The following is a 23,946-nucleotide window of genomic DNA, read 5'->3' on the forward strand; positions in this document are numbered from 1 at the left end:
CACACACACACACACACACACACACACACACACACACACACACACACACACACACACACACACACACACTTGTGGCTATTTTTAGCCTTCACGCGGAGCACAATATTTGAGTGTTACTCACAAACAACATCTCAAATGCTCAATTGTTTGGTTCACTTATAATATGCATTTAGAACGGCACCGGAGGAGCATTTCACCAGAATGTGAATAAGAAGCGAATTAAACTACTGTGAACTAGCCCACAAACAGACACATATAGGACATCCTGGAGACTTCAGAATGTCAAAATAAAAGCATGAGGGGTTAAATTTAGGTGCACGATTGAGATATATTCATGTTATATTTAAAATTCTAAAAGTTAATAATTATTGTAAACATTTATTATTTTTATTATTATTAGTAGTAGTATTTGTTTGCAAATTATAACAATATTTAAGTTGAATGGGTTCCAAAAATAACTGTGTGAATAAAAAGTGAGCTGATATCTTACAACTACATTGAAAAAAAAAGAGATCTGAATCCTTTAAAGTCCAGATACAAGTTCAGACCAGCCAACCTGTACGCATTTTGACTGTACCAGTACGCCGGTACGATTTGTCACTCTAAACTGCGCAAAAACCCGGTGACACCTCTGTGCAGGCGCAGTACTCAAATCAAGCAACAGCAAAAGAAGAAGAGTTCGACCAATCATAGCGCTGGGTTCATTCCCCAAATAGCAAGCGGGGATGATTGACAAATAATTAAAAGAGATTGCAAATCGACAGCAACACAAAATCCCGCTCGAACTCCCTTCCACTCCTGCATCTTACTTATATCTTAAGCGAGGTCACTCCTTAAGGTAAACGGTTTGGGGTGGATGTGGAAAGTTGAAATATTGAATTGAGTTAACTTAATCCTCTGGAGTCGATGATCACACATGGATTAACTTAAAATATTCTGTCATTCATGGTCACTCAGATAAGAGGAAGACATACTTCAGCCATGCAAATTATAAAATGCTCAAATAATGCTGAACAATAATTCTAAATAAAATTGAAATCTCTATATGACTTAGTGATTATGAAAGCGCTGTGATTTAAATAAATATTTTTATGCTGCTTGTGTTCCAGAGTGAAGGTTTCAAGAATTGTTCAGGCGCGTGGTCTGTGCTCACACACGCTGTGTTTTTCCATCTCAGAGCAGCATATTTTACCAGCAGTAGTATTTGCATGTCCCGCCCCCGGACATACGGGTATTTAAGCGGCGCAAATACGGGAGTTCATTCCGAAAATTTCTTCGAAGCCGATGGTCGTGTCTGCAACTGCTGCGTGTTACACACCGAGTTCCTGCTATCCTCTGCTGCATGCTGTTGGATTCTATGGCGCACAACCACGGCTTTCTCCTGTTTGCACGGCTGTGCACTTCCTGCCCCTGAGCGCATCGACAGCGCAGATAATAAAGATCTCTTATGAGTTCTTTTTTTCATAAAAGAGTGATTTTATTTAAAAGAGTAATTTCCTCTAAAAGAGCAAAACACAGCGGCTTCTCACTGCGAGAACATGACCATGACAAGTTGTGATCGCGGCTTGCTTACAACTGTAAGCAAGCCACTCCAGCTGCCCCCCGCGTCGCTCCTTCTTTCCACGGGATTGAGGATGATGCGGCTGGCGATGGAGGCGATTCGGGGATGGCAGCGGGTGCAGCTCCGCCGGGTACGCCCCCTCGGAGCACCCGCGCCCCAACACGCTCGTTGATTCCGTCCCCGCTCGAGGTGACGGCGACTCGCCTCACAGCCAGTCTGCCTACCCTCTTGCGATGGAAGCAGACGAGTTCGCCGCGACATCGGAGGGCGTGGGATCTGATGCCGAGGACTCCTCTAGGCTGCCGCCTTCGGGCGCGCATGCCCAGGAAGAGGCCGATGCACAGATGTCCGATATGCTTTCCTGGGCAGCCAACAGCGTGGGCTTGGACTGGAACCCTCCATCCTCCCCACAGCCATCACGGCTGGATGACTGGTTCTTGGGTGCTGGGTGCCGCTCACAGCCTCACCCCCCCCCTGGTTCCATTGTTCCCGGAGGTGCATGATGATCTGACGTCTTCGTGGAGAGCACCCCCTCCACTCGTCACACCGCCACCTGCTCATCCGCCCTCGCCACCCTCGACGGCGGAATGCGCCACGGATACACGGCGATTCCCCAGGTGGATAGGGCTGTTGCGCTCCACCTATGCCCCGGAAGCTCTACCACCTGGCGGGGTCGCCCTGTACTCCCTTCCCAGTCCTGTAGAGCAACATCCTCGCTCACCGCAAAGGCCTACAGCGCTACCGGACGTACCGCTTCCACCCTGCATGCCATGGCTCTCCTGCAGGTCCACCAAGCCAAGGCACTGCGAAACATGCACGGGGGTGGCCCTGATCCCGACGCGCTTCCAGGAACGTCAGCAATGGCTGGACTTGGTTGAGATGCGTGAAACCGACAAGACTCGCTTTCTCAATGCCCCTGTCTCCCAGTTCGGCCTCTTCGGCGACACCGTTGAGGACTTCGCCCAGCAGTTCTCCCTGGTGAAGGAGCAGACGGATGCCATCTCTCACATCATACCGATGGCGTCCTCCCACGGCCAGAAGACCTTCCGCTCCGCCTCAAGCCGGGCCCAGCTCTCAGCCCCGGCGTCGAGCAAACCGTGGAAAGCGTACGCCCCCTGACTCACGGATCGCATCGAGGACACGGAAGGCTCCCAGGCGCTTCTGAGACAGCGGACCCAGAGCGCAAGAAGTTAGCTCCGGAGGTGGTAAGACCGCTCCATCCCCCGGTGGAGGGCCGGGAGGAGAATCTTTTGTTTTTTCATTTGCCGCACCCCTTAACAGGGGCTGCAGTACCCAAATTCTCAATAACAGAGCTATTTCCTTTACCTCTGGGTCACATGGCCCGCAAATGCCGTTCTCACGGCACTCTGCTTTCAGGCCTCAACAGTCCCGGCTCCCTGGATGCGGTGCTCCCGCCCTCAGCCCCACGACTGTTCCCCGGCTGGCCGGTTCAGACGAGTCCAGAGGACGCCAGCGTCGGACCTCCTCCTCAGTCACGAACCCGCCCCCCGCCGGGTGCGCGGAGCAAGGTAAGTGCTTTGAGTTTTCTCTCAGCACCAGAGCCTTGGGAGGCCGCGTTGCCCCCCAACGCCGCGTTACCTGTTCCGCGACCGCTCATGAAGCCCGCTGGGTACGTCCTAAAAACCCGTCCCCTTGGTGCCCCTTGCACGGAGCTTAGAGGCATGGCTTTCGCTGCCCAACCCGTCGCGATGGCTGCACCGGACCATTTGACTCGGTTCTGCAATTCAGTTTGCCAGGTCTCCGCCCCCCTTCATGGGTGTTCGAGAAATCGCCTCCCTTCTAGCCAAGGACGCGATAGAGCCTGTCCCTCCAACCGAAACGAAGAAGGGTTTCTACAGCCCTAACTTCGTTGTACCCAAGAAAGGCGGCGGCTTACGACCGATCTTGGACTTGCGAGTTTTGGCTCATTCTGGTCTCCTCGCGGGAATTACTATACGTACACAGAGACCAGGTGCTCGAAGCACCTCGGCCGTTTAGGGTTTCAGGTCAACTGGGAGAAGAGCAAGCTCACCCCGGTCCAGAGCATCTCTTTTCTCGGTTTGGAGTTAGACTCAGTCTCAATGACAGCACGTCTCTCCAACGAGCGTGCTCAGTCAGTGCTGAAATGCCTCGCTTCCTCCAAGCTAGGCACTGTGGTCCCTTTAAAACATTTCCAACAGCTCCTGGGGCATATGGCATCCTCCGCGGCGGCCGCGCCGCTGGGGTTGATGCATATGAGACTACTTCAGCACTGGCTCCAAACTCGAGTTCCGAGACGAGCATGGCGCCGCGGCACGCACAAGGTGAAAGTTACCACTGCCTGCCACCAAACCTTCAAACCCTGGACAGATCTCTGCTTTCTAAGGGCAGGAGTGCCCTTGCAGCAGGTGTCCCGACGTGTTCTGGTTACGACCGACGCTTCCAAACTGGGTTGGGGCGCCGTTTGCAATGGGCGCGCAGCCTAGAGCTGTTGACCTGTTTTTCTTGCCCTAAAGAGGTTTCTTCCGTTAATTCGGGGCAAGCACGTCCTGGTCAGGACAGACAGCACCACGGTGGGGGCCTACATAAACCGCCAATGTCTCCCTCCACATGTCACAGCTCGCCCGTCGTCTCCTCCTTTGGAGCCAGCAGTGACTCAAGTCACTGCGCGCCACTCACATCCCCGGCAACCTCAATGTGATAGCGGACACCCTATCAAGACAAAGCTTGCCCAGCGGAGAGTGGAGGCTCCACCCCCAGTCGGTTCAGCTGATTTGTGACAGGTTCGGCAAGGCCCAGGTAGACCTGTTTGCTCCCAGGAAACCTCCCACTGCCTGCTCTGGTATGCCCGCACAGAGGCTCCCCTTGGGACAAATGCTCTGGTGCACAGCTGGCCCGCGGGGCTGCTCAAGTACGCTTTTCCCCCAGTGAGCCTTCTTGCACAGGTGCTGTGCAAGGTCAGGGAGGACAAGGAGCAAGTCACTCTGGTGGCCCCCTACTGGCCCAACCGGACGTGGTTCTCGGATCTCACGCTCCTCACGACAGCCCCTCCCTGGTGAATTCCCCTGAGGAAGGATCTGCTTTCTCAGGGATGGGGCACGCTCTGGCATCCGCACCCAGACCTCTGGAAACTCCACATCTGGCCCCTGGACGGGACGCGGAAGATCTAGCCGGCCTACCACTGGCCGTCATAGACACTATCAACCATGCCAGAGCCCCTTCGACCAGGCATCATTACGCCCTAAAGTGGCGTCTGTTCGCAGACTGGTGTTCTTCCCGAGCCGAAGACCCACAGAAGTGCGCGGTTAGGTCAGTGCTCGTGTTTCTACAGGAGAGGCTGGAGAGGAGGCTGTCCCCCTTCGCGGCCCACCACGACACGGTAGACGGCACACCCTTCAGGAGAAGATCGGGTAGTGAACCTGCAAGTGCTGCCCCGGGAGGAGGCAGACCCAGCCCTTTCACTGTGGTGGCCAGTACGTGCTTTACTTATTTATCTGGACCACTAGACGCTCTGAGCAGCTCTTCGTCTGCTTTGGGGGACAGCAGAAAGGGAACGCTGTTTCCAAGCAGAGACTCGCCCACTGGGTTGTCAACACCATTTCCCTGGCTTATCACACCCAGGCCGTGCCCCCCCCCCCTTGCGGGTCCGAGCTCACTCCACCAGGAGTGTTGCGTCCTCATGGGCACTGGCTAAGGGCACCGCCTTAGCAGACATCTGTAGAGCAGCGGGCTGGGCAACACCTGACACGCTTATGCAGATTCTATAATCTCGAAGTTGAGTCAGTATCGTCCCGTGTTTTCTCAGGTCCGAGCCCGTAGAACTCGGTAGCATGCTGACGATCTGACTGGGTGGATTATTTGCACCTAGTGCCCTTTCCCTTGGCCAAGGTAAAATCGTGTGCTTTTTTTCTCCCAGGAGATCTCACTCATTCAGATCCCTGGATGACTCCTCCTTACCCCTTTGGGTCTACATTTCAGCGGAGGAACTCTCCTACCCGATCCACTGCGGGTACTTAATCTACCCTACTAGGTGCTCCACAGCTCAAGGCCTCCTATATGGACTCCTCTTGTGTGTATTTTCCGTGGTACTGTCCCCTTACGAGTGGACCCCCTTAGGCAGTTCCAGCTGCCCCCGGTTGCCGTGTTGTAGCAACTCCCCCCTCTCCGAGGCTGGATCTACCACCGCGCCATTCTTTCCAAATAGGACCTAAGCGGCCCTTGTGAGGTATTCGCCACTCTTACCTCCCCTTCCGGGCAGGTGTGGTCTCCGCAGGGTCTTTTCCCCCTGAAAGAATGCGTGTAAGGGCCCCAGCCGTTCTTGTTCTATGCGGAGAAATGTAGAGAGAAAAGAGGCCCAGCCAGGCTTGGCCCATTCCCAGGTTGGCAAGCATCGCCTTGTTCCCCTGTTCAGGGTAACCAGAAGGATCCGGACGACTTTTTTGGGGTATTGGGGAAGGGTACGTGCAGTCTGACACAGCTGGTCGTCCCCGCACGTTAAAATACCTGCTCGCTCCTGTGTCAGCATAACACGTACACGGCTCATCGCATGGCGTGATTTAAATTGGACCCCTAGTGTCGCTTCTCCGACACACCGTCGAAGAGTGCGACGTTTAATACTGGTGTAAAACAGTTAAACGATGGGCAAGGAGGAGGCGAGAACCGGCTTGTCAACATAAATCATAATCAATCCTGTAAAATTAGCCTAAAACGCCTAATCAAGGCATACCCAAAGTAAATTTAAAGCTGTTCTTGAACCTTTTTGAGTACATGCATGGTTTTGGTCACATTTGAAAGGGGACACTCTGAAGTTTTTTCCCCAGCAGTCAGAATTACTGTAAGTGCTACTGATTTTGAGTAATAGAAGTTTGAACACAATGAAATAGAAGTTTGTTTTTCCACCTGAATTTTTTTTGCATACAGATGCCTGCAGATGACTATAACTTGTAGCTATTAGCTTGAGAACACAATGGGATCACAGCATGAAGCCTTACCTAGTCCAAGTTCAAATGTTATAACAATACCATAAAAATGAATATTTTACACATGTTTTCTAAGGGTACACCCAGGCGTTTTACAAAAGTGCCTTTTGGATACTCCAAAAGGACCCTTTGGTAACCTAGGACAAAAAGGCTACTACTTTTGAACGCTTCAACGTACAGTCATAATTTTGGGCTCTAATGAAAGATGACACTTAGAGCTATCATATTCCATATCCAGATCCACTGTAAGCCCGTTTATCGGTCCAATGACGGTCTCCAATAATACGGGTGAAGGTCTCTGCCCGTTACTGTCTTTCTTGTTACGCAACACAACAATATTAAATGAAATACATTTTATCTTATGTATTACCTCGTTTATTCATCTGACTCCATAAATGAAAAAGGTTTTTAATGATATCTGAGTATCATTAAAAGTGAGCTTAATGTTTGATTATTCCTTTAACTCTTTAATTATACTTTACCCGCTTAGATTAAGAAACTATGTCAGCTTTGAGGTCCTCGCGTGTTTTCTCTACACCGATGGTCTCCACGATCACAAGCGGCCAGTATTGGATCATCAAACAGAGGTAATTGCTATATACCTGAGATCGGTAACGTTCACGTATACACAATCAAAGATACTTCAGTATAGCCCCATGGAATTGCACACACTTGAATGTAATTTAAGGTTTTCTTCAGTAGAGGTCACGGCCACTATTACAGATGTAAGTTGACCAACATAACTTCTCTTATAATAGCTTTGGATTGGCCAAGCGTGGTTTCCCACGTACACTTATCTGGAGAAACATCAAATTAAAACAGAGGTAAGACACCCAAATTTAGATTGGTCAAGCAGCGTTTGCTCTTCTAAACGGAAATTCCTTTTTTGTCTTTGCAAACCAAGTACACTTGAATCGATGCCAAATATTAGTCGTCACTAATCTGACGCAGACTTGCGGTAACATACGAATCGTTTAATCTGTTTGGGAAACACAATGTCAGAGTCAGTCAGAATAAAATCAAATGTTTACAATTTATTGATCAGTTAACATAATCAATTCATCAATTCCAATTAGACAGTGATAAGTCAAAGTTAGACATTTTATCAAAACATAAGAGATTCGAATTGCAATCACCTGAAATAAACTACACACAGTAAACTGTGTGGGTTCGTCTGATTACAGAGAGCCCTGAGCAATGTGTCGCCTTTCCTTAAATACCCAAACCATGGACAAAGGGGATTTTGGGAGTGGTTAGGTTTGGAAGTCTTGGGGACATACTTCATTAACATACAAGCAGGGATGGAGACAGACCTCCAGAATTATAAAGCATTTGGCAAAGACCTTATAACTTTGTTGTCATTAAGTTTTACAAACCTGGGAATAAGAACACTATACCTGTCGCACTGAGACATTTTAAATGATTCCAAACATGTTACACTAGTTACATTATTTGTAGACACCAGATATAGACTTTTGTTACATACAGATCTTAGGTGATTCTGAGCTGAATGGGGGAGAGAGGAGAGAATGGGACAGATGTGGAAGGGCAACGATGAGGTGTGAATTTTCAGTCTTCGCTCAGTGGGGTGTGGTGCCTCAGAAAGAGTTGCTAATTGCGAGAAAGTTCGTTTGTTGATATTCTCAAAGATCATACATTTGCTCTTTGCCTTTGAATGCAAACATATTGGCACCCTGCCTTACAGTTTCCTCCGCTTGACCCCCGGGGACAATTCCAGAAGTGTCCCTGTGGGGTCATTGTGCCTTAGTTTCTATTTTTATCTCAGTCGCAGAAGAGTGTGCAGTTGCGAAGGGCTGAGAGCCAGTGCCATGTCTGTTGATGTCCGCATGGATCTGATGAGGCAAGTCGCAACAATGTGTCTGGTTGAGGTTAGTACATGCATTCAGTTCATAGAGTCCATCAAGGCATTTGTGGCTTGTTCAGTGGACATGTCATTCCATCATGGAGAAACATTGCACCTTCCCTTTGATGATGATCTGACTCTTTGAAGAATTCTCTGCCACCTCCAGTGGTGGTCTTCTGGGCAGACCTCAATTAGGTGAAGGGGTTCCCACTGGCAATGCATAAACACCTGAACAGCTTCTTAAATGACCGTGTAAAGATGAAACTCTGAAGAACTTAACTGACACAAGAAAAGGTTGAGTAATACATGATGAAAAGACAAACAATGAATCAATGTCACCAGTGCGAGTGGTAATCCAGGTCTCAAGTGTGTATTTAAAAATGCAAAGGGGACTAATTAATCTGAATTAATTAAAGGAAAGGTGGCACAGAGTTCAAGGCAATTAGAACATGTATCATCAATATACAATATTACAGTGGATACTAAATTAAAGGAAACATACCACAAAGTCAGTATAACTAGTATTTCCATCAGTGGCAGGCATCATTAAACATATAGTTATAATAATAATTCTATGATAGTAGAATCACAGTTACAGACATATACAATAATAATAACAGTGTTAATTCAAAATTATCTAATATGTGTGATTTGGTGGCTAAGTCACAATCGATGATATATGCCTTTTTTCAAAATGTGTGGTGATCGATAGAAGCGTTTGCATTTCATATCGTCAACTTCTTTTAATTTTTAAATTGTTATTAGCAATGCGTTGGAAACCAGGGGCCCTCTGGTTTGCAACCATTCCAACAACAATCAATTGGTTTGATTTATATGTAGGTGGAAATGTTTGAAATTTTGTTGCTTGCAATTAGTAATTAAATCATCGATGTGTGACTGTAGCCATGCACATGTCCCATGTATATTACAGTATTTAAAAGGAAAGTTGTAAATAGTGCCTGTTTTATGGAAACAGGTTTGTAATGTCCTATGTATGAGAGGCTATGTGTATTTGAGAGGCGGGCCAGATCTTCAGTGGATTAGTATCTTCAGAATCTTGGCCATTATTTTGTTCCATGATGTGTCGTAATAAAAGTGGGTGCTCTGTATGTTTAGGAGATGGGTGGAACCTGATCTAGAGCAATTGGTGTTGTATAATTTTTGGTTCCGGTGCTAAACTGGGAGGCCGTACAGATATTTTTGTTTTTGTGGAGCTGTGAGGTGTGAATGGCCTGTTAGATTTGCTTTCGCACCCATCTCCAGCATGGCCAAATTGATGTCCTGGCTTGAGGCCGGGGGATCAGAATTCTATTTGCATCTGTCCCTCACAACATTGTAACCTGAAATATGAACAACTACAGAAAGAGAAAACAGTTAATGTTGAACCTTTAATTAATTTGCATTTAGACATGTGGTACTTTATTTTCCTCCGATGGTCAAAGCCAAACTGTTACAGACAGCTTTAGTCTCATAATGTATGGTTTGTGCCATCAGGGGGAAGAAACATGTACCATTACAATGTCTAATGCAAATTTTATTTCAGAGATCAAATTAGACTGAGCATCCTTGGTGAGATCTGAATTACTGCTGATATTTTAGTGCAGTTTGAAGTGTGAAGCACCTTAAGCTGTTCTCACAGTTGAGTCTGTACAGTCTGCTGTTGTGAGCAATATAAGCCCCAGTTCTGCTGGGGAACTTTCTGTGCTTTGTTTTATTGCTCCCAATGCAGCTCTGTGGTCAAAGAATCAATTCACATTTTTGGTGATGTGTCTTCTGCTTAGCATTTTTTAAGGATGCTATTCACACGTTTGATCATCTATGACCTATGATCTCGGTGGTCCGTTAGGGTTATGAAATTTTTGCCTGATGTTTAGCATTTTACACACAAATTTTTTCATTGTCTATCCAGTGGAATGGTTCCCCTGACCAGATTTTAAATTCAATTGGTGCTTCTCAGCGAGAGATGATTTGGTTCATTATCATGTGCCACTGCATTGGTGCACAGTAAACAACGACCGTATACTCCTCCCTCTTGGCACTGAGAAGAGAACCAATGAAATTCAAATAACAAGAATTTTCAGGGCCGGTAAGGTTGTTCGGTTTGCAGTGTCACTACAAATATACATGTCTGATATACATCTGCAACGCCATGCATAACCTTTCCCCGTCTGTGGCCATGCGTGGCCATTATAATATAATGCATATTATAATGAGATTATAATACAACTATATTATATTAAAATAGTATAAATTAAACTGATTTTATCACTGGTTTCTGGAGGGCTTCTGGAACGATGTATTTATCGTCATAAATCATGCCTTCAGTGACCTTGACTAGTTGGTCCTGCTGCAGGTGCGGTGTCAGCTCTCCATCAGAACTCCACAGTTCTTGTTGGTACTGTTTTAAGTTAATAGGAATAGTCTGAACCGCACTCTCAGCAGGAACAATCAGCCTGTCAGGCTGCCATTCATCTCCCTATGGGGATGGAGGCCACATATCCCTATTGGTGATGGTATTTTCCATTATTCCGTTCAGCATTGTGGGCCACCCTTTTGGCAGTTTTGTTTTTTAAACTCTGTGAAGAAATTTGTGAATAGTTTCAACAGGTCGCTATAGGGCGCTTTTTGGCAATGTTTTGCTTGTTTTCTCAAATCTCTTTCTCTTTTTGGCAATCTCTTATGAGATGGTTACACTTTTTGCAATAATGGCATTGCATTTTGCTCTGAGATCTTTGGTTAAGTTTCTCTGGGCCTTTCCTTCTGTTAACCATTTTGCAGGCGCTAACACTCACGGGGTTTTGATCTCCACCTGTTTTCTATTCTTGAACCCCAGTCTACGATTGCTCTGAGCGTGTGTTCGACCGGTCGACACCATTGGATAAAGCCGTTTGAACTGGGATGCCGGCATTTTTCTTAACAAGTTGTAGTAATGCGTCATGGTCACGGTTTGCATTTTCTAGGCCTGAGTGTTCTTTGTATGTTACCCATAACCGTTCATGCGACGTTTCAAATGACTCATTACTGGCTTGTTTGATTTCAAATATTTTTCTCCAATCTGCATGTGTCGGTCCCCTCATGTCTAATAATGCCTGTTTTAGGCGTTAGTAGATCATTTCAGTCGGTTTCAGTTATTGTCTCGGTTCATAATGTTGCCAGATTTCATCTCTGTGGTTAGTTTTGGTCTGAGCTCCTCAGGAATTGTGAAGAGAGCTATTTGCCAAACGTCTCTAATTTCTAATTTGTACACCATGGCCTGTAACATCAATGCTTCCCAGTAGGGTTGAAACGGCCCTTTTCTCGGCATAATTCCTACGACTTGTTTATGTCTAGAGCATTCTTCGCATGTTAACGGGCGGCCGATTGTTGTGATTTCAAAATCCGCGTTCGTCATGGTTTTAAGCACAGCGACATTAACTGATTTCTTTGGCAAGTCATTCGATTTTGTTCGCGTCTTTACTGGGCTTCGCAGGTTTGGTTCTTCAGGCCACAGGTTCACAAGAGCTTGGTTACGAGTTTCTCTCTGTGGCCTGTCTCCTAACGCGGCATTGTCATCATCATTTTGAGTCTCTAGCTCAAAGGTTTTATCCAGTGCTGCTCGTTTAACTGCAGCTACTGGAAACCCAGATTTATCGCAGCAATCTTCGAGAGCAGATATGTAATTTCTGCCGGTTTTAAGTTTTCTTTGAATTTGATCAATTGTTTTTGCCATTTCTTCGCGTTGTCTAGCCCACCCCTGTTGCTCAAACGCGAAGGCTTTGACTTGTGCTCTTAACTTTTGCAATTTGTCAGATCGCAATCTTTCGATTTCTTTGATATTTGCTATTGTTCGTTCGTTCTCGGTTATGGTCTCGAGGTCGTTACGACGAAGCAAATAAACAATTGCAGCGGGAATGTTACTGTATTTTGATTTAGATTTCAATTTCGCACCCTCAGCAGAATACCAGGATATTATTTCGTTGTTACTCCACTTTAAATTTAGTCCCTTGTCGCTTAACCGAACAAGGAGGTTTTTCAATTGCACGCTTAGAATCTCCATAATTTCCCCGTCTACACCGCTGCTGTGCTTTCCCTGGAAAGACATGTTTCCCGTCTAATTCTTATGCCCACCGGAGTTTTCGGTCCCGGTCTTAATAGATGTGAGGTGTAAACAATCTCCCCCTCAACACTTCTAAAAGGCAAATAAAGATTGACTTACCACAGCAGCTGGAGATAGGTGAGAAGATCAAACCTCATGTCCCGGGCAGGGATCAACTTGAATGTCGCGCTGGAAAGACGTTGCTCGTCTGGTTGCGAGATCACGGAAGGGCTGTCACCACTTTGTAAGCCCGTTTATCGGTCCAATGACGGTCTCCAATAATACGGGTGAAGGTCTCTGCGCGTTACTGTCTTTCTTGTTACGCAACACAACAATATTAAATGAAATACATTTTATCTTATGTATTACCTCGTTTATTCATCTGACTCCATAAATGAAAAAGGTTTTTAATGATATCTGAGTATCATTAAAAGTGAGCGAATGTTTGATTATTCCTTTAACTCTTTAATTATACTTTACCCGTTTAGATTAAGAAACTATGTCGCTTTGAGGTCCTCGCGTGTTTTCTCTACACCCGCAGTGTCACGATCACAAGCGGCCAGTATTGGATCATCAAACAGAGGTAATTGCTATATACCTGAGATCGGTCACGTTCACGTATATACAAAGATACTTCAGTATATCCATCCATCCATCCATCTTCAAACGCTTATCCGAAGTCGGGTCGCGGGGGCAGCTGCTCCAGCAGGGGGCCCCAAACTTCCCTATCCCGAGCCACATTAACCAGCTCTGACTGGGCGACCCGAGCGTTCCCAGGCCAGTGTGGAGATGTAATCTCTCCACCTAGTCCTGGGTCTTCCCGAGGCCTCCTCCCAGCTGGACGTGCCTGAAACACCTCCCTAGGGAGGCGGCCAGGGGCATCCTTACCAGATGCCCAAACCACCTCAACTGACTCCTTTCAACGCCAAAGGAGCAGCGCTCTACTCGAGCTCCTCACGGATGACTGAGCTCCTCACCCTATCTCTAAGGGAGAAGCCCGCCACCCTTCTGAGGAAGCCCATTTCGGCCGCTTGTACTCGCGACCTAGTTCTTTCGGTCATGATCCAACCTTCATGACCATAGGTGAGGGTAGGAACAAAAATTGACCGGTAGATCGAGAGCTTTGCCTTTCGGCTCAGCTCTCTTTTCGTGACAACGGTGCGATAGAGCGAGTGCAATACCGCCCCAGTTGCCCCGATTCTCCGGCCAACCTCCCGCTCCATTGTCCCCTCACTCGTGAACAAGACCCCGAGGTACTTGAACTCCTTCCTATACTTCAGTATAGCCCCATGGAATTGCACACACTTGAATGTAACTTAACGTTTTCTTCAGTAGAGGTCACGGCCACTATTACAGATGTAAGTTGACCAACATAACTTCTCTTGTAATAGCTTTGGGTTTCCCACGTACACTTATCTGGAGAAACATCAAATTAAAACAGAGGTAAGACACCCAAATTTAGATTGGTCAAGCAGCGTTTGCTGTTCTAAACGGAAATTCTCTTTTTGTCTTTGCAAACCAAGTACACTTGAATCGATGCCAAATATTAGTTGTCACTAATCTGACGCAGACTTGCGGTAACATACGAATCGTTTAATCTGTTTGGGAAACACAATGTCAGAGTCAGTCAGAATAAAATCAAATGTTTACAATTTATTGATCAGTTAACATAATTCATCAATTCCAATTAGACAGTGATAAGTCAAAGTTAGACATTTTATCAAAACATAAGAGATTCGAATTGCAATCACCTGAAATAAACTACAAACAGTAAACTGTTTGGGTTCGTCTGATTACAGAGAGCCCTGAGCAATGTGTCGCCTTTCCTTAAATACCCAAACCATGGACAAAGGGGATTTTGGGAGTGGTTAGGTTTGGAAGTCCTGGGGACATACTTCATTAACATACAAGCAGGGAGGGGGACAGACCTCCAGAATTATAAAGCATTTGGCAAAGACCTTATAACTTTGCTGTCATTAAGTTTACAAACCTGGGAATAAGAGCACTATACCAGACGCACTGAGACATTTTAAATGATTCCAAACATGTTACACTAGTTACATTATTTGTAGACATCAGATATAGACTTTTGTTATGGCGCTTTTCCATTACCAGTACCAGCTCGCCTCGGCTTGCCTCGCCTCGGCTTGCCTCAACTTCGGCTCAGCTTTTGGCTCCGCTTTACATTGCAGACAGTACCGCCACAAATAGTACCCGATTAGTCATAGCGACGCCGCAGGAAACTGCCGTGGCGTAATCTTATCGCGCGACACACATATCCGCTACCCACACACACAGGACAATGGAGGAAATCGAGTGTATGCTGTTTTTGATCCTCGGGATGTGGCTGTTTCTCACAGCAAGAAGACAAGCGTTGTTTCATGAGAGGCTGAGGGCAGCAAAGCGAAACACTGCTGAAAAAAACAGGAGAGTTTGGGAATTACTACAGAGTTCAGACTACGAGGCGAAGTCCGGTTGTTCAAAGCCGACGCAAGAGGGTAAGTTATGCTAACATAGCTAACGTTTGCATATGTGTAAATACTATATGCAAAGTATTTAATCAACTTTATAGCTACCAGTATTGCGTACTAAAATGTGCATGGTTTATGTGTTTCAGATCCGTTTAGCTTTGCAAAGTCGCCGTGACGAGACCGTCTGTTTGGGCTTTCAACCGAGCTACCGAGTGGTGGGATGTTATTGTTCCTGGTTTCACAAGCGCGCAGTGGGTTCAGAACTTCAGAATGTCGGAAGAAACATTCATATATTTGTACAACAAACTGCGTCCAGTGATGGAGAGACAAGACACAAGCTTCCGCAAGTGTGTTCCTCTAAAGAAGAGAGTGGCCATCGCACTATGGAAGCTTGCAACCGGTTCAGAGTACAGAACTATCGGCCATCTTTTCGAATAAGCATAACAACTGTTTGCGGTGTGTTCAAGAGTTCACTGCTGCTGCAGAAGCGTTGTTGGTTCCCGAACAAATCCGTTACCCAGACCAGGAGAAGTTTGAAGAAATGGCTGCCTACATTGAGAACAGATGGGGGCTCCCGCAGTGTGTTGGTGCTATTGATGGATCACACATACCCATTTTGGCACCACAGGAGTACCACTGTGACTATTTCAACCGTAAAGGCTGGCACTCCATCGATCCTTCAAGGTGTTGTAGATGGAAAAGGGCTGTTCTGGAATGTGTTTGCAGGACTGCCTGGCAGCTTGCATGATGCTCGTGTTTTAAGACTGTCCACATTGTGGGAGTTGGCCAGCCGTGGCAACCACTTTCCAACTTACACCAGGAATATTGGTGGGGTGAATGTTGGCTGCTACATCCTGGGAGATTCTGCCTATCCCTGCAGAACTGGCTCCTAAAGCCATTCACTGACACTGGACGGCTGACAGTAGAACAGCAGATCTACAACAAGAAAATATGTCGAGCACGGGTAGTGGTTGAACACGCTTTTGGTAGACTGAAGGGAAGGTGGCGTTGCCTCATGAAAAGAAATGACTGTGATGTTACAATTGTGAAATCTATGATTCTTACTTGCTGTGCTTTGCATAACCTTTGTGAGAGTCACGGAGAGGACTAGGACAATGACTGGGATGCACCTGCAGCAGCAGAGCCTGTGGTGCCAGTGGCACCGGGTGTTGAGGAGGAGGGCAGAGATGTACGAGAGGGTCTGATGCGTTATTTTAATTGCTAAATAAATACATTATCATTAAATATGTTGTCTCTGCTGTTTTGCATTAAAGGTTATCACAGTATACAATCTGAAAATACTTGTTCAAACCCTTGTAAAAAAGCAAACCATCCAAAAAAAACACTGCTTGTAATAAGTTTCAAAAAGGTTTTATTTAAACACGCATACAAATAGAAAAAAAAAATAATATTAATATAAATTCACACATCCAACTATATACATATGTTACATGTAGTAGTGCAAACATTTAATTAAAATAAACAAAGGGGTTTCAGTCCAGGGGCGGTGGAACAGCATCCCGCCCGGTTCAGTGCCTGGACAAGCTGGCTCAGGGTTCCCAGAAAGGCCTGGTTGAAGGGCGACATTGCAGCAATCTCCTCTCTCCTTAAAGCCGCTCGAAGTTCTCGGGCATGTGCTGCATCATCGAGTGCCATCTGTAAATGGCGCTCCCGCTGTGCCAGTTCAACTCCAGCTGCTCGACATCCGATGTCTGCATCTCCCTCAGGACAGTCAGATGCTCCTGTTCCTCTTTCGTTTCCTCCGTCCTGGCCAAAAAATAATTACAATGAATGAGTTATAAAGAAAAGCGGACCAGTCACGTTTCATTCAAAGGTTGTGTGTGTTTTAAATTGTTCACAGGTATTATCATTACAGCTGCTACACAAAAAAGACAAGCCCACAACTTACTATTACTTATGTAGTATATGTAACGACTTAACATCTGAGCCCAACTATTTTAGTAAATGTCAACATTAAAATACTATGTGTACAGTATAGGTGTACACTGTGTACGTCTGGAAAGTTATAAAAATACTGAACAGGTATATTAATGAATCCTGTATTCCCATAACTGGGAATGCTTCCTGTTGTTATGCAAGTAAGTTTACGTTATTGAGTTATTGATACGATTAATGATATATTAATAAGTGTGTATGGATTCACAGACAACAGGCTAGAAGGGTTTACTTTTTCTCAATTATACTAACCGGTTGCCGGTGTCGACGCTGCTGCGGGTCTCGGTGTCGACGCTACGATCTTGTTGGTGTCGATGGTGCCGCTGGTTCTGGTGCCAACGTGGCATCAGTGGCATCAGTGGGTGTCACTGAACCATTCTCCCTCGTCGAAAATGAATCTTAGATAGAAAGATCATACAAAAGTCAACACAATACGAAAATAGCAATGGCAGATAGTTAGCAGCTAGCTAGAGGTAGCAGCAATTGTTATCTGCGACACAAGTTTACAGTCTTCGTTGTTATAAGTGAGCTTCAGCTTTTCAAAAGCCAGCCTACAGAAAACATAACTCTCGAGCTGAGTGCTCTACAGAATTAATGTAATGTAAACTTAAAACACTTACCATCCTCCATCAGCTGACTCCAACAAACTGGTGGCCGAGTCAAGTCCACCCTCCCCCGTTGCTCGCCGGTCTATGGCCGTGATACCGCCCATCTGTTCATACCACTTCCAGCTTTTTCGGTTTGAACCACTGCGGCCGTTGTGGTCCTTTACAGCTCTGTAGTCACTTTTCAGTTTTTTTAACTTTTCCCTACATTGCTGGAAAGTCCTGTTGTAGCCATGTGTGGACAGCAGTTCGAGATTTCTCGATAAACTTTTTCGTTCCTCGTTGCCCCATCAAGCTCTCGCTGGATCCTTTCTTCGACAACCAAACAAAGAAAAGTCTGCACCTCCTCGTTTGACCACGGCGTATTCTTCCGAGTTGCCATAATAATACTTTTGTAGGCTATATCTGTGTTTACTTTTTAAACTATTTAAAAATGGCGGGTTACTCTGGCTACTCCGTCTGGCGCTGCAATGATGTCGCGAGTGAATAGTGACGATTCTCTCTGACCAATCAGCAGTCGGCATTGTTTTTACGTCACATTTTAGTATCGCCTCAGCCCGCTCAGAACCTCGCGGAGGTGGTACGAAAAAAAGTACCCGAAAGCAGGTACAGGTACAACTTTTACACAGTGGAAAACCAAACAAAGTCGAGTTGAGTTGAGCCGAGGCGAACTGGTACTGTGTAGTGGAAAAGCGCCATTACATACAGATCTTAGGTGATTCTGAGCTGAATGGGGGAGAAAGGAGAGAATGGGACAGATGTGGAAGGGCAACGATGAGGTGTGAATTTTCAGTCTTCGCTCAGTGGGGTGTGGTGCCTCAGAAAGAGTTGCTAATTGCGAGAAAGTTAGTTTGTTGATTTTCTCAAAGATCATACATTTGCTCTTTGCCTTTGAATGCAAACACATTGGCACCCTGCATTACACCACTATTAGTTTTGCTGACACAGAGTAACTGATGCATAAACACATTAGAGTGCCTTTTCCCTTCTTGAAACTAAATGTTGTGCATATAAAAGAGTCAAAACTAGTGCTATGGTGGACAATTTGTTTATATAAAAAATACACAACAAACTATTTACATGAATTTTTACACAAAGTATTTACAAACCATTATAAAATTGTACATGTTTCTAGCAACATGCCAGTCATTGTAGCAGTCACATTTGTGTACAAAGCACATAGGCACAACACAGGAGAGTACTTCACTGGTGTCTTTGCATGACACTGCCTGCACTTCAGACGACCAGCGGTGCAAGATTTGGTGATGTGCAACGGCCTGTGATGTGCTCTTCGTGGAGCAGGAGATACGGGTCTGGCTGTGGAGTGAGACCCCAACTCTGCCAGCTCCTCAGCAAGGGTCTCTCTGAAAGCCTTCTGGTTCATAGGGACCTCTCCTTTACATGGGGCTCCTCTCTTGATGAGATGCTGTCCTGCTGCTCCACTTTATGTGGCCGCTTGCTGAGTGGGGAGAAGTATCCGGCTCCCAATCGCTATCTGATTCAGTGAGAATAAATAAATGTAATTTACAAAGCTAGACACAACTTTTCCATCTTTTCTGTATTCTATATATATATATATATATATATATATATATATATATATATATATAGTTTTTCTTTTCGACTGTGTAAATATGTATTATTGTATGTATATTTACTGTAAACTTTGCCCCATGATTTCAGCATTGTAACAAATAGATTCTCAAACACAACATATATTCTTATTTTCAACTTATATTTATTGATTTATTTATATATATATTTCGCGTCCATTTATATATATATAAATAAATATTTACAGTAAATATACAAAACATCTATATAGCATGTCAATAGATCTGAAACAAACAAATACAAAAAACACGCACAAACGGTTCAAACACTCACTGAGGAAACACACGACAAAGGGTAATTACAAAATGTGTATTCATTATTCAAACTAAAGCTTATTTATGCGGAATATACATTAATATATGTTATAAACACAAGAAAACACTTACTTGTCCAGAGCCATGTCTCATCTCTCCATATTTCCTCTGCCTCCGAATCATCCGTATTGTTTTCAGAAATTTCATCTCCAAACTCAGAATTTTGACAATGAATGCCTTCTTATATCACATCCTGGGGTGAAAATGCTGTTTTTCGCGTCCGTTTCACCATATTTAAATCGCCAAATGTGTAAACAGTTCCAAAACAACTCTCCAATACATTTACGCACGGACGCACAAAACACTCGGTAATGGCAACGCAACTTTGCGCACACACATTACAGAACCTTGCTCTAATCGTCACACTAAAGCCGCATATCACTGTTTTCAGAATTTCATTGGCTATACGAATTGCCTGTCATTCACACTCTCGGATATAATTGGTTTGATCAGGAAACAAAGGAAAGGGGGGAGGCCCTTACATTCGACACAGACTGTGGTTGGGTATTGAAGGCTTTGGGCAGGACATGGAAGCTCCTATTGGGTCAAATGAGGTGTCAATCGAATGGTCAGAGTGTGTGCTTCCATTTTGATACCGGATATAGGAAATGTTTACATCCGAACTGAAGTTATGACCGATAGATCATAGAATGCGTCGAAGTTGTGATAGCGCTGTCGGCTAACGCGAAATGCTACTGCTGTATTCCGTGGATGTTTATTGATATATAAATGTGTTATGGACTAAATACTTCATTGAATTGGATTGTATGGACCCTTTACAGTGTAACCAAACCATGTTTGTTGGAATGTAATGGATCAGTGGACTAAGAGGACGCTTCATGGGTGAGCTTCTTCCAGTTTGGGTTTGTTTAGTGGCTGTTGGTGGTCTGACAAAGAGACATATTGTACCCGCTGTGTTGATTGTATCTTAAAAAGGTTTACATCGTTCGAATCACGAGTATCTCAGCTTTCCAAATATATGTATTATGTTTCCTTTTTTTTTTTTGGAGTTTTATCTTTCAAAAACATAAACCTCTGAAACACACCGTGGGTCGAGTGCGGCACATCGGACAGGGAAAGCGCTAATAAGAAACTTAAAAGACAACATAAACAAACACACATGACGGACATGCCCGTAATTCTCTCCCTCTTGAACCATCGTCACCGGCCGCCTTTTTCCCTCGCGCGCCTCATCAGGCCGATTGGGGGACCGGGCGCGCCCCCGCCCCCCTCCGCTCCACAACTGGTTAATAAACTATGACCTCATCATTTTCCCTTTTCAATATAACTAATATAACGTTAACCCTGTCCCTGACAACCATGTCACTCATGTTCATCACATCTGTTTGCTATGTTAGCCAGCTATAGTTTGTCAGAGCATCTTATTGAAGCTCAGCAGACAATGGTGGATTGTGTCTGTTGAGTGTTGACTTCATGTAATGTTGTTGCCTAGTTGGTGAGACGCATTGCTGAAAAGTAAAATAAACAATGTCCATCTTTTACTCTCCATGGCAACGAGCTTATAGCTAACAAGCTAACCACGTAGCTACTTTCATTGCTTATCAGCTGAGTGGAAGATAATGTGTAAACATGTATTCACCAAACTGTTTTGTTCAGGATTTACAGTTTGGTACCCCCTTCAACTGAACAATTACAGTCTTTGCATTTTACAAAATGTAAGATTTAAAAGTCTGTTTTTTCACTTTTGAAAGTTTCCCCTGGAAATTGTATAGCAGAATATGGCTTACAATACTATACTACCGCTCCAGTATTAATACAGTCATCATTTTACTGATACTAAACCGTAATCCTGATGTTTATTTAGCTATTTATTGTGTTGTTATTTTTTCTTTATTTAAATTTTCATCCATTGACTGATACTAAACATACAGTATTCATTTTTATTTAGCTATAATTTTAATGTATTCTTTATTTAAATGGCCAGCCATTGACTGATGTTGAGCATACAATACTGATGTTTATTTAGCTATATATTGAATTTTTATTTATTCTTTATTTTCTCAGTGTTAATTTCTAGAATTTGTTGACAATGTATCATAATAATGTAAAATATTCTTTGATATTATTTGATTATTTGTACATGTAGTACCTTTGCATAGTCGTATCTTGCGTCCACGCAAGAAAATCCTAAATTAAATTTTTGATTGGGGCACCAGGTTGCTTTAGCAAGAAGGTCCCCATTCAGTCAGGGCCTTTATGTGTGTTATGTGTCTCGCCACCAGGTGATAGGGGGCGTTTTTGATTGGGGCACCAATTTGCTTTAGACTGTTTCTGTGGTGTTCTTTTTGACTGTAGGTTCTTCTGCTCTTTTGTTCTAAAAGTTTGAGATTTTAACATGGTCCAGTTCTTTGTTTGTATCATAAAATTGTGCTGTATGATACAATTATGGAGAATCATCAAGCTTGTAAAAACTTGTAATCTTGTATGAGAAACATCTTAACAAAACAATATTTCTGTTCAAATTTAAATGTATTTTTGTTTTTAGATTCGAGAGATTCCAATAAAACTGGAGTTGTGAGGAGTGCAACTGGAAACACCACCAATAATCAGAGAACTAAACAAGATGAAAGAGAGAAATCTGATGAAGAAATAGAGAAAAAAGACCAACAGAGGATGAAAAGAGAAGAAGGGCTTAATGAGAGAGAAGAAGGATATAAAACAGAAATAAAAGAGAAAGAAGAGCAAGAGAGAGAGATGAAAGATGAGATGAGAAGAGAACGAGAGGAATTGGGGAAACAGATTCAAGAGGAAAAATTGAGAAGAGAAGAGGAGAAAGAAAACCTTAAATTGGAGAGAGATCAACAAGAAAAACAAATGAACATAATGATGGAGAGAGTCGAGACACTGAACAGAGAGAGAGAAGAACTCTTGACCAAACATGAAGAAGAGAAAGAGAGAATGAAGAAGATGATGGAGGAAGAGAGACAGAATCAAGAGAAAGAGAATAAGAGAAGAAAAGAGAAATTTAGAGAGCGAGAAGAACAATTAAAAAGAGAAATGAAAGAAAAAGAGGAGCAAGAGAGAAATATGAGAAGAGAACGAGAGGAATGGGAGAAACAGATTCAAGAGGAAAAATTGAGAAGAGAAGAGGAGAAAGAAAACCTTAAATTGGAGAGAGATCAACAAGAAAAACAAATGAACATAATGATGGAGAGAGTCGAGACACTGAACAGAGAGAGAGAAGAACTCTTGACCAAACATGAAGAAGAGAAAGAGAGAATGAAGAAGATGATGGAGGAAGAGAGACAGAATCAAGAGAAAGAGAATAAGAGAAGAAAAGAGAAATTTAGAGAGCGAGAAGAACAATTAAAAAGAGAAATGAAAGAAAAAGAGGAGCAAGAGAGAAATATGAGAAAAGAACGAGAGGAATGGGAGAAACAGAAACTGAAGAGAGAAGAAGAGTTTAATGAAAGAGAAGAACGATATAAAAGAGAAATAAAAGAGAAAGAAGAGCGTGAGAGAAAGATGAGAGAGATGAGAAGAGATCGAGAGGAATGGGAGAAACAGAAACAAGAGGAGAAACTGAGTAGGGAAGATGAAGAGGAGAAATTGAGAAAGAGAGAACAAGAAATGTGGGATGAATATGATCAGAGAAAAGAGAGAGAGGAAACAGAAAGAGAAAAAATTCTTCAGTCCAAATATGAACCAGAAAAAGAGAGAATGAACACAATGGAGAATGAAAGACAGAATAAAGAGATGAAGAGAAGAGAATTCAGTGTGAGAGAAGAACGAGAGAGAGCGATACGTGAGGAGGAGAAACTGAAGAGAGAAGAACGAGAGAGAGCGATACGTGAGGAGGAGAAACTGAAGAGAGAAGAACGATATAAAAGAGAGATAAAAGAGAAAGAAGAACGAGAGAGAGCGATACGTGAGGAGGAGAAACATGCATTTAAAGGTCAGTGAACTTTAAGAATTCATCTTTTCAAATAAAAATGAGAATATAGTGGAGAACAGGAAGTCATCAGCCCCTGATTGGACATTCACAATCCGATCATAATGATTGAATTAATGAATTATCAATGGAATAGAGGAACGATTAGCACAATTAACCAAATCTGATTCCAGATGGATACATATATAATAAATGATAAACCCCATTTCCAGAAAAATGCCATAAACACAAGAATGTGTGATTCGTTCATTCTCTTGAACCTTTATTGAACTGACAAGATGTGCAATGTTTTCACTGACGACACATTCTGATGTCTGCAACACACTCAGAGGCACGTTTACCACTGTGTTACATCACCTTTCCTTTTAATGACACTTTTAATCGTTTGATTCAAGATTCAGCTGCTCAACAGTCTGTGTCATCGTTGTCTGATTCTCCTCTTCATGATGTGTCATTCATTTTCAATAGAAGATGATCTGGACTGCAGACAGTCGAGCACTCACACTCTGTGTCTGTCACACTGTTGTAGTATGAGTAGAATGAGGGCTGGCATTGAAATAATCTTACACTTCCTGAGAAAAGATGTTTCCCTGAATCTTTTCCCAATATCATGTA

The 23,946-nt window shown here is 44.1% G+C and overlaps 1 protein-coding gene across 1 annotated transcript in view; it reads left to right on the forward strand.

Moving 5' to 3' along the window:
• Positions 1 to 23,946, forward strand: part of si:ch73-170d6.2 (reticulocyte-binding protein homolog 2a) — a 42,462-nt gene that overhangs the window by 14,035 nt on the left and 4,481 nt on the right. The window contains exon 4 of the mRNA XM_052131898.1: positions 21,925 to 23,334. Within this exon, the coding sequence (XP_051987858.1) occupies positions 21,925 to 23,334 (1,410 nt within the window). The remainder of the gene's footprint in view (positions 1 to 21,924; positions 23,335 to 23,946) is intronic.

Source organism: Xyrauchen texanus, chromosome 8 (genome assembly GCF_025860055.1).
Source record: "Xyrauchen texanus isolate HMW12.3.18 chromosome 8, RBS_HiC_50CHRs, whole genome shotgun sequence".
Lineage (NCBI taxonomy): Eukaryota > Metazoa > Chordata > Actinopteri > Cypriniformes > Catostomidae > Xyrauchen > Xyrauchen texanus.